Raw genomic sequence first — 14,874 nt, forward strand, 5'->3', positions numbered from 1 at the left:
CTCAATATATAGACGTTTTTCTTTACTCTTTTCAATAAAAACAGAAACTGAAATTTGAAGTTAATATTTAAACTTTATATCTTAAATTGAGATCCTGATTTGACTTCAGGTCATTTTTATCAATGTTTTGGGGACTAAACTTTTATTGGATGTCAAATAAGTCTTGTTTATTAGAAAGGGAAATGACAAGTTTTTTTTTGTCACAAAACTTACATTATTTAGCTTATATGATACATATTGCAGTTTAGAAGTAATAGTTTATTTTAGAGATAAATACATACGTGTTTTGAAGAATATAAAAAATTAATTTTAGAGTAATTAAAATGTATAGTTTAACAGTGTATTGGTGTTTAGAATTACCTGTAATTATTGTAAAAAATAAAGGCATGTATTTATAAGGGTCAAAGGTGTGTTATAATTTGTAATTTTTACTTTTTCATGCTAAAAATTATGCCAAAACTGCAATATACAAACAGTGGTATTGGTTTATTCACTATTGATATGTTTACTTAATTAAAACCTTTATTCATTTTAAAAATATGCAAAAAGAAAATAATAATAATATGTTTTAAGCGCTCAAAACTAGGCACCCATTTTCAAGACTTGCCAGACGTGAACGAGAATAAATAAAAATGATTTGAAATAGAAAACGTAAAGCTGCCAACGAAAAAGAAAGATGTGAAGCAAAACAAGAACCTCAGGAGCCGACATATTAAAACGAAGAACAAACACAGAGCAAAAAACTTCCCTTTACCAAGTGGGGTAAGCGCATTTCCATACTCTATGGAGAGGTAATGAAGAACTATCGGAATAATAGGCAAAAATCATTCCCACCACAGTCACATCAGCTAATTTTTATGTCCCGGAATGTTGTTTTATTCATGAGAATGCTTATTTCCTTAATAACATTTGTTCTTCACTACCTCTCCATAGCGCGTGGAAATGCATTTTACCTCATTTTTTCCCCTTTCGGCAACTGTAGGTTTTTTTGTTCTATTTTTCAACTTTTTTCTGCCTTTCGGTTCCTCTGGTTTTTCCAGTTTTGCTTCTCACCTTTATTTTGGCACCAATTTTTGAGAGCTTGAAGCATGTCGACTGTTATTTATCATTTGAATCAAGGAATATCTTACCCTCTTCAGTTTCCTGGGATAAAATCTTACCGCTTCAGTTTCTTTATTTAATGTTTTGAGACGTTTGTTAAATATTATTTCACATATCTCTATATATCAGAAAAGATTATTGTCTCACTTTTTTGTGCATTTATTTTGACTTGCATTATGCATTATAACTTTGTTAATTTATTTTCTTATTTTTTCCCTTCTTATTTCATATTAAGTATTCACCAAAAATATTTATTTATCATCCCCTTTAATATTATACTCTTTCACATTTTAATTACTATGCAAAGTAAATGCTTAAAATTACAAGTGTTGTTCGTTCATTACACTAAAAGCTGAACTTTTATGCAACATTTTATAATAAAAATATTTAGTTACCAATTTAGAATTAGTAAACGGGGAAAATTTTTATTCACTTCTCAATGAGTTTCATTTATTTTTTAAAATGCACATTTTAAAACCATTTTATAAATTAGTTTAATAAGTTACGGTATAAATGACTGACACCTTGAGAACTGGTACTTTTAAGCGTAATTCATTTTTTACTGTTTAAAAGAAACAAACAACTACTTTTACAGGGGAATCTCGTATTAAATTTGAGCTATAAGCTATAAGCATCGTCCTTCAATTGAATAAAAAAAACCTACGCAAAGTAATATAATAGCTTATACTATTCCAATGGTAAAAATGCAATTTAAAGATTTAAAATAACTAAAAATATTTAAATGGTTAGAATGATCGAGCGTGTTAAAATGAAGCATTCGATCGAAAAGTACTCAGACATTAATTTCAATATCTGTAATCAAAAGTATTTATTTCAAGTTAGAGAAATACACGTTTTCATAATAATGAAATATTTATTTACTGCAAAAACATACAAAACAGATCACAGTACACAAAAAATATGAAACAGAAAACATTTAAGTAAAGATGATTGAACACATTTACGAAAAACATATGATTAAGTTACTGATCTAGTTCAGCCTGGCACATATCAAACATACATATTCAGAGATTATAACAATTGTATTCATTATCATAAAATTATGGCACCAACATGTTAAGAATTGCTAAAATTGTCAAAAATTTTCACTTTTAAAGGATTTATTAAAGAAAATTCATTTAATATTGTTTTCTTTCAGTTCGAACCAATTGCGTTCCAGACTAGAAGGGTGAATAATTAAAATAGTTTAATTCATTTAGAAAAGTGAAATTTCTATGCAGCCAAATTTTGCCTATTCTTGAACAAAGATTAGCGAACAAAATTGATATTTGTTCGCTAATCTTTGAACGAATTGAAAAAAGTGCGAATGCTAGTTCATATCACGTTTTATAGTTTTTAATATCTTTTAATTTTCTTCCATCACGCTAAAAATGCTTTTAAGTGAAGTTAAAATTTTGATTAAAATTTTTTTTGTGTAAAATCTTTACTCATTAAATCATAAATTAAATTATAATGAGCGTATGGAAGATAGAAGTGCAAGAATTGGAAAACCACCATTTTTTGAGCTTTAATGTCTAAAAAAAGCAGTCACTGTCTTTTTTCTTGTCAGAGTTATCAGTTGAATTATGCAATTGCCAATATTATTTATTTTATTCATTTTTTAGAAAGAGAGGATAAAATAGAAAAAAAATGCATTGTTTCCAGTATTATAAAACAATAAAAGTTGACATAATATTCTATTCTTACATACATAAATATATCATAAAAAATTGAAATACATAAGTCTTCAGTTGCTTCTGATTTACCAAGCATCAAATATCTTAAGTGTACTTTTTATTATCGAATGAAGCTACGTCTTTAGTTGTGGTGAAATTTTAAATTTTATATGAGACCAGGATTAGTGAAAAAGATAGTTCTATAGCTGAAGTTCTTTTTGAATAAAGTAGAAGGCTTTCCATAAAATTTATATTTCAGATTGGAAACAAAACAAAAAAAGAGCAAAAAAATTTCTATATGCAATTAAATCAAAAAGGAATTGGTTAACGAATCTCAATTTTGAGATTAGCATCATCCTGTTAGTTTATTCAAATGACCATTTTTGGAGAAATACTTTTGCAGTCGACAGATATTTATAATTCGATTGCTAGGAATGCTGCCAGCATGCTAAAACAATCCAATTTTAAATATCCTTCAATCTGATATATATAGAAACATGTATATACATTTATATACAATATACTCTTTAACCAAAATATTCCTCTTCGTTTGACTTAGAAGTCAATTATATTTCTTTTCGCAATGATTATTTTAAAACAGAGATAAAATAAAAGGAATAAGAAATTTTCCCCCACAAATTCTTGTCACAGTTAGAATTAAAGATTTCTCTACAACATTGAGGGAGAATGAGAACCTGGTTGGAGAAATATATGTTGAACTAATTGCTGTTTCAATTAGCTTTCTCTTAACATTTAAATGTTCCTAAAAGTTCTGCAATTCTGCTTAGTTAAAACAAATTATAAAAACTACATTTTCATTTCAAATGACCAAACTGAGAAAATAAATTTAGCTCTACTACTTTATAGGATTTGTTGACTGGACTAGAGTATCATGAATGTATGTATCCCCATCTTTATCGCCCGAATATTTTGTAGAAACGATATAGCAAGATGATAATTCGATTCCGTTGTTTCGCTGCTTAAGGACAATCCTAACTCGCCTTTGAAATTTATCTAGATATCTTTCAAATTTAAAAACTTTAAAGTTGTTCGGAGAATTCTCAAAATCTAGGAATTCTTGAGTGCCTTTAATGTCAAACAAAAGTTGCCTAATTAAGTCATAATAGTCATTAACAGACATTTCATAATTCGGAGAACGTGCAAAAGGAGTTTTTTTATGCGCAAAAAAATGATAAATGGAAAAAAATATGCTTTGGAAGTCAGGATAAATTTGATTATTTTGATTTATACTTTCAATATCTTTTGCTATCTTCATAAATTCTTCATAAATTTTTTCACAGGTATCCTCGGAGAACAGATTATTAATAGTGAGTTCAGGAAAATTAATCTTTTCACATCTTATGAATTCATTTATAAATTTCATCAGGTTTACAAAGTCATAAAATGTAAGTCGAGCCATTAATAATGATACGTTTCTAGAAATTATCTCTACAGCAAATTTTGTTATATAATAAATATCTGTTTTGAAACATTTGCAATTCTTTGTTAGATATTTTTCATCATTACCATTACTTGATAGATTTGAAAATAATGTTCTAATTATAATCTTTGCGGAATTGGATATAGTGACATTTTGAAAAACACGTTCCAATGTAATAATGAATGGTGAGTTGTTAATGTTCATTTTTAAAGCAATTAATAGCTATTTAGACCACCACGAATGAGAATGAGGCATTCGAGATGCACCAGCACTTTCATAATCACTCTCACAATCACTTGAATCTGATATATCTCTATAGTCTTCGATTATATCATCAAGTATTTCAATACTCTCTTTCACGTTGGCTTTCTCTAACTCTATCAATAAAATTGTGTCTCCCACGGGAAATTGAGCATAGTCTTCTACTAGGAACTGTAAGGCTGACCTTCTTTGAAGTATGTAGCAGTCTAACCTCGTTCGGTACAAGCTGGAAATGGTTTCAATGTAGGTCTTGATCGGTTGAAGGCAGTGGACCATCGATTCTGCAATTTCTCTTTTCTCTTCCAATGTGAAGTCTTTGCACTTTTTGCCTATTTCGAAGATTGTGTCAAGAACTAACTCTGCCTTAGCATCGTCTGAAGGAAACTTAGTAATATTACTATATTCTTCAATCAGCTGTTTCAATGGAACTAATAAATGTGAGACATTTTCAGGCTGGCATTTTTTAGATTGTAAATATTCATATATTTGATTCCATTGTTCAATTTTTAAGAAATGTACAAAGTCGAAAATGCTTTGTTGGTTTATGAAGTTTTCGTCTAGATCAGGCAAACCTTTTGTAACATAACCGTTGGTGCATTTTAAGAGGTTTATACGATTATATAAATCTCTGAAGACCTTCTTGTAGTAAACGTCTTTTTGTACAATTTCCAAACTTTTCAATAAATCTGTTTGGGTTTCCATATTAGAGAAGATATAGATCTGTAAGAAAAATAAAACACAATTAAAATTTTAAAGTGATATAGAGTGCGGATAAAACGTTAATTATTTATTACATGGAAGCAATCTTTATTTGGTTAAAAAAAAGGTATTAATAAAATTTTTACCAGCTTTTTTTTGAAATTCTTCAGAAATAGTAGGATTTATCTCATTTTATAAAGATAGTGATTAAAAATTTCGAAAACAGTGCCTATTTAGCTCACTTTATCAAGATAGTGATTAAAAGTTTCAAAAATAGTGCCGATTTTACTTATATAAAATGGCATTGGATACAGTAAATAATAAAAAAGTAATCTTGTTCCTTTTTGAAAGAACAAACAAAGGGGACTGACATTATTATTTTTTGTAAAAATTATTCCATTAAAAAAAATATGTCTACTTATTGACCAGTTGATTCTTTGGGAATTATTTTGATACACAGAGTGTTTTGAAATCCACACTCTTAATATACATTTTTAAAATCTTTGTCAAAATGAAATAAAAAAGCTATATATTAGAGATTGAAAACAAATTCTCCATTGAGTAATAAACAAAAACGGTATGAAAATAACACATCGGCTGATAAGTTTCCGGTCTGACATACAGATGGCGTCCTAAAGCAGAATTAGTATTTTGCTTAGCAAGTCCTAACCTTCAAATAAAAGGTGTCAAAACTTTATAACGATCTATAGATTGATTTTAAAGTTATAGTGATTTTAATCGAACACCAATTTATATTATTGAAACAATGGATAAAAAGAATTTCGTGTTCTTATTAAACATTGTTATTTAATGAGAAAAAAAAACACGGTAGAAACTAAAGCTTGACTCGCATAAGTGTTATCCGGGTTCTTCACCAGGAAAATCGACCATTATTGACTGGTTTGCTGATTTTAATGTCGTCTTACAACTGTTGAAGATGCGCCACGCTCTGGACGCCTCAAAGATGTGGTTAATCCAGAAAACAAAATAAAAATCCACAAAATTGTTATAGAAAACCGCAAAGTGAAGTTGCCTGACATAGCTGATATTCCAAATATATCACAATAGCGTGTAGGCTTTATTTTGCACGAACATTTGTTTATGAGAAAGCTGTTTTCGAAGTGGTTACCGCGTGTGCTTAACAGTTGACCAAAATCGACAACGAATTGACGATTCCAAGAGCTGTTTGACGTTGTGTCAGTCACTCCCTATTCATCCGCACCCACCCTATTCACCAGATTTGGCTCCTAGTGACTTCTACTTGTTTTCAGACTTGAAAAAAAATGCTCGCGGGTAAGAGATTTAGCATGAATGAGGAAGTGATTGCCGAAACAAACGCCTATTTCGAGGCCAAAGATTAAAATCACTGTAACTTTAAAATCTATCTACAGATCGTTATAAAATTTTGACACCTTTTATTTGAGGGTTAGGACTTGCTAAGCAAAATATTAATTCTGCATTTAGGACGCCATCTGTATGTCAGACCGGAAACTTATCAGCCGATGTGTTATATTTAGTGAGAAGACGCGGAAATGAAAGCATCAAAGCAGTTTCATTGCTAAAAGAAACTTGGATGATTAAAAAAAAAAAAAAAAAAAAAAAAAAAAAAAANGAAAAAAAAAAAAAAAAAAAAAAGAACTCCTTTTAATTTCTAGTTTTCCCTCAGCCATAAAACATGTTTTGATTCATTTAGTCTTACTTACTTCACTAGCGATTTATTAGATTTCTGTATTGTTTTACACTTACTTGAGTTAGATTTATTTCCGCAAAATCTATGAATTTGATTGGTAGTAATATTAGAAAAAACCTTATTGGCTAAGTTAGAGTTAAAATCAATGTATTTTTTAATTGGAAAGTTAAAATCATTCTTTTGTCAAGAAGTTAAAATTATTATTTTTTTTTATTTTCATTAATATTGAGAGCTTAACAACTTAAAATTTGCTGAAAAATTATTTGTTTTATTAAGAATTAATTCATTTCAATAAATATGCTTTGCTAAAATATCGAAATCATTAAAATTAATAACTAATAGATCATCAATGAATCTGAGAAAGAAGGAACTAATTGGAAGATTAACGTATGATTTTACAAACCTATATTCTTGTTGAAAAAGAAAAATATTGCAGATGTTAGTACTAAAATTATTACCCATGGGAATATCATTAATTTGCTGAAAAAGGTGGTCATTAAAAAGTATAAAATTGTTGCTGAGGTAAATATGTACTACAAAATTCCAGTTACCTTCATTAATAATATAACTGAGATTAAACATGCTATAAATTTGAACAAGGTCATCATGAATTTTACTTGTTGGAAGGGAAGTATATAAAATTTCGAAATCAAAACAGTGAATTGGATGAACATTATTTAAAGTTTTTAGTGTATTTAAAACGTGAATACTATTTTTAATATTCCATTTTAAATGATTATTATTTTCAGAAAGCTTATTAATTTTGTTATAAACTTTTTTAGGAATGGTTTCAGGGTTTTGAATATAAATTATGCTGGCAGGGTTTTGAATATAAATTAAATGATATTTTTAGAATTTGAAATACTTTTCTTTATACAAAATAAAGGAAAGAAATGCGTTTGATAATTTTTTCAATAAAATTAATAACATTTTCAATTTTAATAATCATTAAAAATCACATTGAATGCCAAAAATTATGACTAGGGACATAAATGCACAGAACATGTATGGATATGTAATCAATAATAACAACATTGAAATGTTTGATATAATAACCTGTGTAAGTCAGCAATACTTCATGTTAAAGAATAAAAATTAAGGGAAAATTATTTTTCAATATAAACAAATAAACAGAGATTTTTCACCTAAAAAACTGCAATTCAGGTATAAATATATAAAATAAAGTCCTTCAGCAAATGTGAAGTCAAAGTGATAAAATAAAAAAAAATTATAAACCATCCGGTTGAAACTTAAGTTTAAACCACATAGGTTTAAACAAGACAACCCTGGCTTAAACTGCATAAAAATGAACAATATTAAAGAGTGCATATTACTACCGTATTAATACCAACTCCATTTGTGGGCTTCAAATTTCTACAACACGACAAGAAGATTGACCTAAAAGTTAAGTGTATTATTATTAATTAAGTATAAAAACTTTTGATGGGATGATGTTGAAAAAATTACGATTGCAACTCACTATTCAGATTTTTTTTAAATGTAAGTAATGTTCGATGATAATCGATTAAAGCAAGTTATAGCAGCTTTTTTCAATTTAGTGCCATCCCCTGAAATTTTAACTTCTTTTAAATTTGTAGATAAGAACGGTATCTCAAAGTGATGTAAAAGTAATGTTAGCACTGACTACAAAGTACAAGAACGAGATCACAACATGCCCACTTAATATGCTTGTGGTTTTTTTTAAAATCATGTAACGAATGCAAATGAATGCTATAGGGAAAATATGATAAGATAATTTCCTTTAAAAAACAATAAAGAAAGATTATTTTTAAAACGTAGTTACTGATTTGCCAATAGATATCTGCAATCAGGGCAAACAGTCAATAAAGGTGAACTTTATAACCACAAAGAGATTAAGGATGTCATCACGTTTAATAGAGCTGACTGAGAAAAGCTAAGTTTTTTATCAGTGGCGTTACCTCAAATGTATGGAATCATTGTCTGACTATCAGCAAATTGAATAAACTATTTCCGCCCATAAAATGTATTTTAATTTCTCACCTTAACTCAAGGTTTAATTTATTTCAACATTGAAAGAATAAAACAATTTTTTTTTCAATAGACGGAATATAATTTTTATATTTATTATGCAGAATTCTTCTCCCAGAGTTGTATTAATATCCATTCTATAACCTGGATTTTCAAAATTTTTTGTGTGCATTAATTTTCAATGATATCAATCATAGAATGGATAAAATTGTCCATAATCCCTATAAAGCAACAAAGATATATCGTTATTGTAACTGTGTAAATATTTTAGAATTTTATTGCCTGCATTAAAATTGTAACATTTATGACATTAAACATTTACATTTATGGCATTATTATTGTATTCTGTAATTAAAGTATAAAAGTATCAACTTTAAACTCGATTTCCATAAAAATATATTCTATAAAAAAGTTTTATAAGAAACAATTCTGTATCTTCTTTCAAGAATAAATTTAAAAACATTTATTTATTTCAGAAAATTTATATATTGAATTTAGAAAAATCTTACTTATATAAACTAAAAATTTCTGCACATAAATTTACCACAATTCCTATTTTAAAGTTTAACAAGCTAACTTTTGATTTCATAAAAAACATCTTCCCTCTAAACCTATTTAACTTACTATTATTGATTATTTAAAGTGGAATTAAAGAGCAATTAATTTTACTTTCTATGTTAGAATATTAATGTTTAGTGAATTGCAAGAGTGCAAGAGACAAAAAATATTAGCAATATACTCTCCGTTTAAAGATTTCCTTCAGTTTAAAAATTTATATCTATTTAAAACATTTACTAAATTAATAAAACTGCTAATTGTAATTAATATTTAACTAATTTTTTAAACAATGCACTCAACTGAAAGGGAAATAGTAATTATATTATACTGCAATATATATTTTTAATATGGTTAATTTCAATTATAACAAGCGTTCTATAAAGAACGTTTTTAATAGTTATTTTTTAAAATTTTGGTCAAAAATTGTCTAAAAAGGTGCGGATTAAAAATTAGTACTTAAACGTGGCAAAAAACATCTATCAGATTTTAACAGATCACTAGCGAGGGAAGCAGAAAGGAAAGGATTGAAACTTATTTTATTGCATTCACTGAAAGCATAAAAATCTGTTTAAAAGGATACAGAAAGGAGTTGAATAATGATTATTAGGATTATCTTTAAGTACTATCAGGTTTTGATGCATTTTCAACCTTCCTATTACTCTGCTGATTTCGATAACTATCTTCTTTCGTCATCACTTAAATATTTTAATATTTACCCCTTAATTGTGAGTACATTTTTTCACCTAGGATCTAAAAAAATTAACCTAAATGGTGGTTCATTTGGAACACCTTTTATACTTAGTTTATGCTTGTAAACTGCACTATCCTTCCAATCTCATCCCTTTCCTTAGAGTTTTGACATTTTCCATGGTTTAGTTTAGTTTTCCATACGTGTCATATTAATTGACATGAAAAATTCCACACTCCCTAACTCAAACTTGTAATCCTCGTGAGTAAATTTTACTGGTTTTATACATTAAATTTGTATTTGACTAGCAGTCAAAGTTTTACATAACTTAGATTTACTTAACTGAATATGGAACATATTGAACTTTTCTAAAATTAAACCACTCTTTTAAAGTTATATTTAACACATCTCCACAAATAGTTTTGTGTATTTCAATAGTTTAACGCATGTGTTGCCCACTGACTTATTTAATTTTATGAGTTCTCAATTGATAAAGATTGACATCTATGAACTTTTCAGCTTAGTAAATGATTTTTAATAAAGCATTTTTTAATAAGACATAATTTAAAATAAAATTTGGTTTAGAAAACATAATAAAATTGTAACCATCAATCTTAAAAAAAGGCGGATTTAAAATAATAATATTTCAAACGTAATCAAAATTTTATAATTCAGGTTAATTAACACTATTTTTACTATAACCATACCATTTATTATATATATATATATATTTATTATATGGAGAATTAAATTACAACTTTTATGGGTGAAAAGCAAGTTTTAATACTTTAAAGATTACTATTGAATTAAAATCAGACTTAAGAGCAATATATTGATACATTAAAAGAATTTGTATAAATGATTAAAGAAGGTAATTAGGGTAATCAGTTCATTCTATAAAAAGCACTATAATATTAAAAATATAAATGTTTCGAAAAAGGTAAATGGAAACATGCTTCATTATAGTCAATAGCATCAGGTTCTTGTCTCTCATAACTTTCTTCCTCCTCTTCTGAGTCAGTATCAAGTTGGGGTCCGATGTAATTTCCAAACTCATCATAGAGGTCAGCATCCATTGTTCAGTTTCTGGAAACAAACAAAAATAAATTAAATTAACTGTATAATATTTAAATAGTTAACAAAATTATCATAAAGGGTGTGGTTAATATAATGAGTGATTGGATCATTCTCTGTATTGAAACTGGATGCTCAATAAGATCCATATCATATAGTAATTTGTATCATAAATATGCACATAAAACCATTTGTTATCTGGAAAATTTTAAATACAAAAGGCATCAAAGCAAAATTTAAAAAAAAAAACAACAGCTTAAGATGGAATTTTCTTTTTCTTAAATACACAAAACGTGACTTGTCATGAAAAGAAAAAAGATGAAATGAAATAATAACAATTTTTAATAGCGCGTTGGAAACCATGTNTATATATATATATATACAATGGAAGAAAATACACTTTGTTAAATAAATGAAGTTTTTCTAAACAAACAAACATGTGTTTTAGTTTTCTTAAACATGCCAATCTTGATTTGACAATGTAATTAGATGTTATATACAAAAGATAGTTTAATAGATTTAATTCTAAATGATATATTAAGATTTTAAAATTTAATCTAGCGCTTAAACGGATAATAATTATTGTATTTTTAACTAAAAGTTTAATATGAATAAATAAGTTATATTTCCGAGTGCAATAATATAAATTTCTAATTAAATTACTCGATTGAAAATGGCTTAATTTTAAATTTATAAATAATATAAGAAAAGCCTAGAATTTGATTTCTGATATATATTTAAAAAAAAAGAAAAGAAATCTGAATAATGCTCGTCTGAAATAAGAAGTAAAATATGCCGTCATAATTATCATCGATGCTTTGACACACTTACCAAATATAACCTCTTTTATAAGGACTGAATCCACAAAAGTTTTCACATTCTGATAAAACACTTATTTTATTTAACTCAGAGTTTATGTTTTATAACACACGCAAATAATTAATTTATATTATGACTCTTTGATTTCGAAATTTTTGTTATCCACGCATCACATGACTGTATTGTTATCACGGATATGGAAAAACTGCGTAGTAACCAACAGTTACGATTAAATTCAGCCTTGGCTAAATTGTTCGGCCGAATGTTAACATTCTAAAATATAACTTTTACTAAACTCGATTTCATCGAAAGTAAAGAAGAAAAAAAAAACATTTTTTTTTAAATTTTCTGTTACGTTATATATTTATGTATTATGCAGCGAAAAAATATTTATTTCTACTAATTCCAACATTATTTACAAGCACATGCTTATCGAACACAAACTAACATAAGCTTATTTATAGCTATGGCATGAACATTATATTCAGATATAAATAATTTACATATTGTGAGAAGCTTGAGTTAAAATGATAGATGTTTGCTCACTGCTTATCTGTAAACATCCCAACAGACAACACAGGCTTAAATTTATATAATTCGAAATTAAAAAAATAAAACAGAGCAACTTAATAAGCACACAAGATACATACCAGTAAATTACATAGTTTAGTTCTTCGTTGCAATCTCGTCGTTTTGTAAATTCTGATTCAATACATGCAAGCTTTAGCTCTTAATGTTAGTCTGATTGCACAACGTTGACACGCGTCAAGGAAGGAATTTCCCTATTTTTCCGTTGGAAAAATTTATCCATATGTTTGATAAGGAAGGAAATGAGAAAAATCTCATTCATTGGTAAAGAAAAGCGTTGTAAAAAAAGTGATAATCTAATCAGCATTTCCAACTTCTCTTATGAAATCTTAGTGCAATAAAGTTTTAATGACCTTAATTAATTAATATTTTTTTTATAATGTTTTTTTCGATTATTAATATGAACGAATTAATTGACTTCAGCTTTGATCGTTTATTTTAAAACGATTAAAATAAGAAAATTGTTGCTCTTAAGAAATTAAAATTCAAAAAATATCTTTAAATTATATAACATTTTCACTACTAAAATGTAATTGCGTATGTGATCTAATAAAAACATTTAAAAATGTTTATTAGAACCTTAAAACATCTTTCGGCAAAATTTATTATCACTTTTAAAATTTTATATCTTTTCTTAAAAAAAAATTACAATTTACTTCTTATGTATCTCTCGCAATATATATATATATATATATATATATATGTGTTAGGAGTTATTTTTCAATTTTATGTTGCTTTTTTTGTATCTTTAATACCTAGGTTAACATAGAATCAACTCATTACATCAAACTGGCTGTAGTTAATTAATCTTTGCTTGCGTTTTAATCTGCTGATAAAGTACACATCAGATAATAATTTGTTTTAAATGCAAATAATTAAAGTGATTTGATATCTCCAGTTTATACACAAAAGCATTTCAAACGTCACTCATCACCTAACTCAAATCGATACTGCTTACCTAAAGCTGTGTATTACATAATTCGCACGTAATACATTTAGGACATATATTAGCAGATGTAAGGTTAAACCACTTACATATAATAGCATTTACTAAAGACCAGTTTGTATATAACTAATAAATAACTTTGCATAAACTCAAATCTTATCTTTTTATATTTCTATCACTTATTTCTTGGGTCATTTAATAATAATTATTTCTTCTATTATTAGATTGATTTTAAACATAAAAGTTATTATAAGTGATTGTGCGTTGATTCTTCTCTGCTCTTTACTATGTTACTTTTGAAATTTAAATTATCATTTTGTAAGATTGAAATAACACTCAGAGACACGAGGGCTCAGTGGTTAAGGCACTGAACTGTCTTTGTGAAGAACTGGAGCTCGATCCCCGGTGGCGGTTCGAAGCCCATCCAGCTTTAGATCGATGGGAATAAACTTGACAGGGAAGTAAAGGTGACCTATACGCAGTACTGACAGCATTTTCACAATCATCTTGAAATTATAGAGCCTTAAGATGCCATGAAATAATACTTTAAAAAAGTTACAAATTGCATTCATTATAATCAACCTAAAACTGTTTGGCTTCAACACTTGTTCAGCTTAGCCCAAGCTGCTTGTTTATATTTATTTATATTATTGTAAAACTCATGCTTAAAATATTGCAAATTCAGAGTATATTATAAATTCTTAAAAAATTTCCAACAATTGATTAATCCTAAATTAATTACCATGTAAACTATATTTCCTCAGTCACAGCTAAAAGGCATAATTTATTTAATTGAATTAAACCATATCAAAATAAAAATAAAACATTTTAGGTTCTTTTGTTTTCATAATCACGACAAAATAACATTTATTTCTCTTATAATTTAAATTTGATTTTTTTTGTTCGAAAGAGAAAGAAGGATACGAAAACGTTAATGAAATGTATTTACTTTTGATTTTCTTTTTCATAAATTATCATAATTTTAATTAAAAAAAAGTCTATGTTTTTGAAAAGAAAAAAAATAATAAGTGATCTCCATTAAAAATTCCAAAACATTTAAATTATTGCTCATTTTATAGTAAATTTGCTGTTCTTACTTCTAATTCCTTTTCTAGTTAAAAAACAAATACTGACTACATTGGAATATGAATATTTGATTAAATAATGTATATGTTAATCAGTGTTCTTAGTTCTTTGTTTTTATTACATTACAAACGAAAACTGAATAGCTAACAATTTTGAAATATAAATTATTGAAATTATTGGCGATTTAAGTCGTAAAAAAAGTTATACATTTTTTACAAATTAAATTCCCAATAATTA

General features: G+C 27.0%; 1 protein-coding gene across 7 annotated transcripts; it reads right to left on the minus strand.

Annotated features, from left to right (window-relative positions):
- Window positions 1-1,915: 1,915 nt before the first annotated feature.
- On the minus strand, window positions 1,916-12,825 carry LOC107452305 (uncharacterized). Of its 7 annotated transcripts, none has more exons than XM_016068691.3 (3): window positions 12,668-12,824; window positions 8,206-8,266; window positions 1,916-5,199 (listed from the first exon to the last, which is right to left on the minus strand). In XM_016068691.3, the coding sequence occupies exon 3, from the start codon at window positions 5,179-5,181 to the stop codon at window positions 4,441-4,443; it is 741 nt and encodes a 246-aa protein (XP_015924177.2). In that variant the 5' UTR covers window positions 5,182-5,199; window positions 8,206-8,266; window positions 12,668-12,824; the 3' UTR covers window positions 1,916-4,440. The 7 variants fall into 7 exon arrangements, with proteins under 7 accessions (XP_015924177.2, XP_015924178.2, XP_015924179.2 ...); XM_016068692.4 differs by lacking the exon at window positions 12,668-12,824 and adding an exon at window positions 12,030-12,167; XM_016068693.4 differs by lacking the exon at window positions 12,668-12,824 and adding an exon at window positions 12,040-12,074.
- Window positions 12,826-14,874: the final 2,049 nt, after the last annotated feature.

This window comes from Parasteatoda tepidariorum, chromosome 3 (assembly GCF_043381705.1).
Source record: "Parasteatoda tepidariorum isolate YZ-2023 chromosome 3, CAS_Ptep_4.0, whole genome shotgun sequence".
Lineage (NCBI taxonomy): Eukaryota > Metazoa > Arthropoda > Arachnida > Araneae > Theridiidae > Parasteatoda > Parasteatoda tepidariorum.

Coding starts and splice junctions, on each gene's coding strand:
- LOC107452305 (XM_016068688.2), bottom strand. CDS start 5,181: ATGGAAACCCAAACAGATTTATTGAAAAGTTTGGAAATTGTACAAAAA.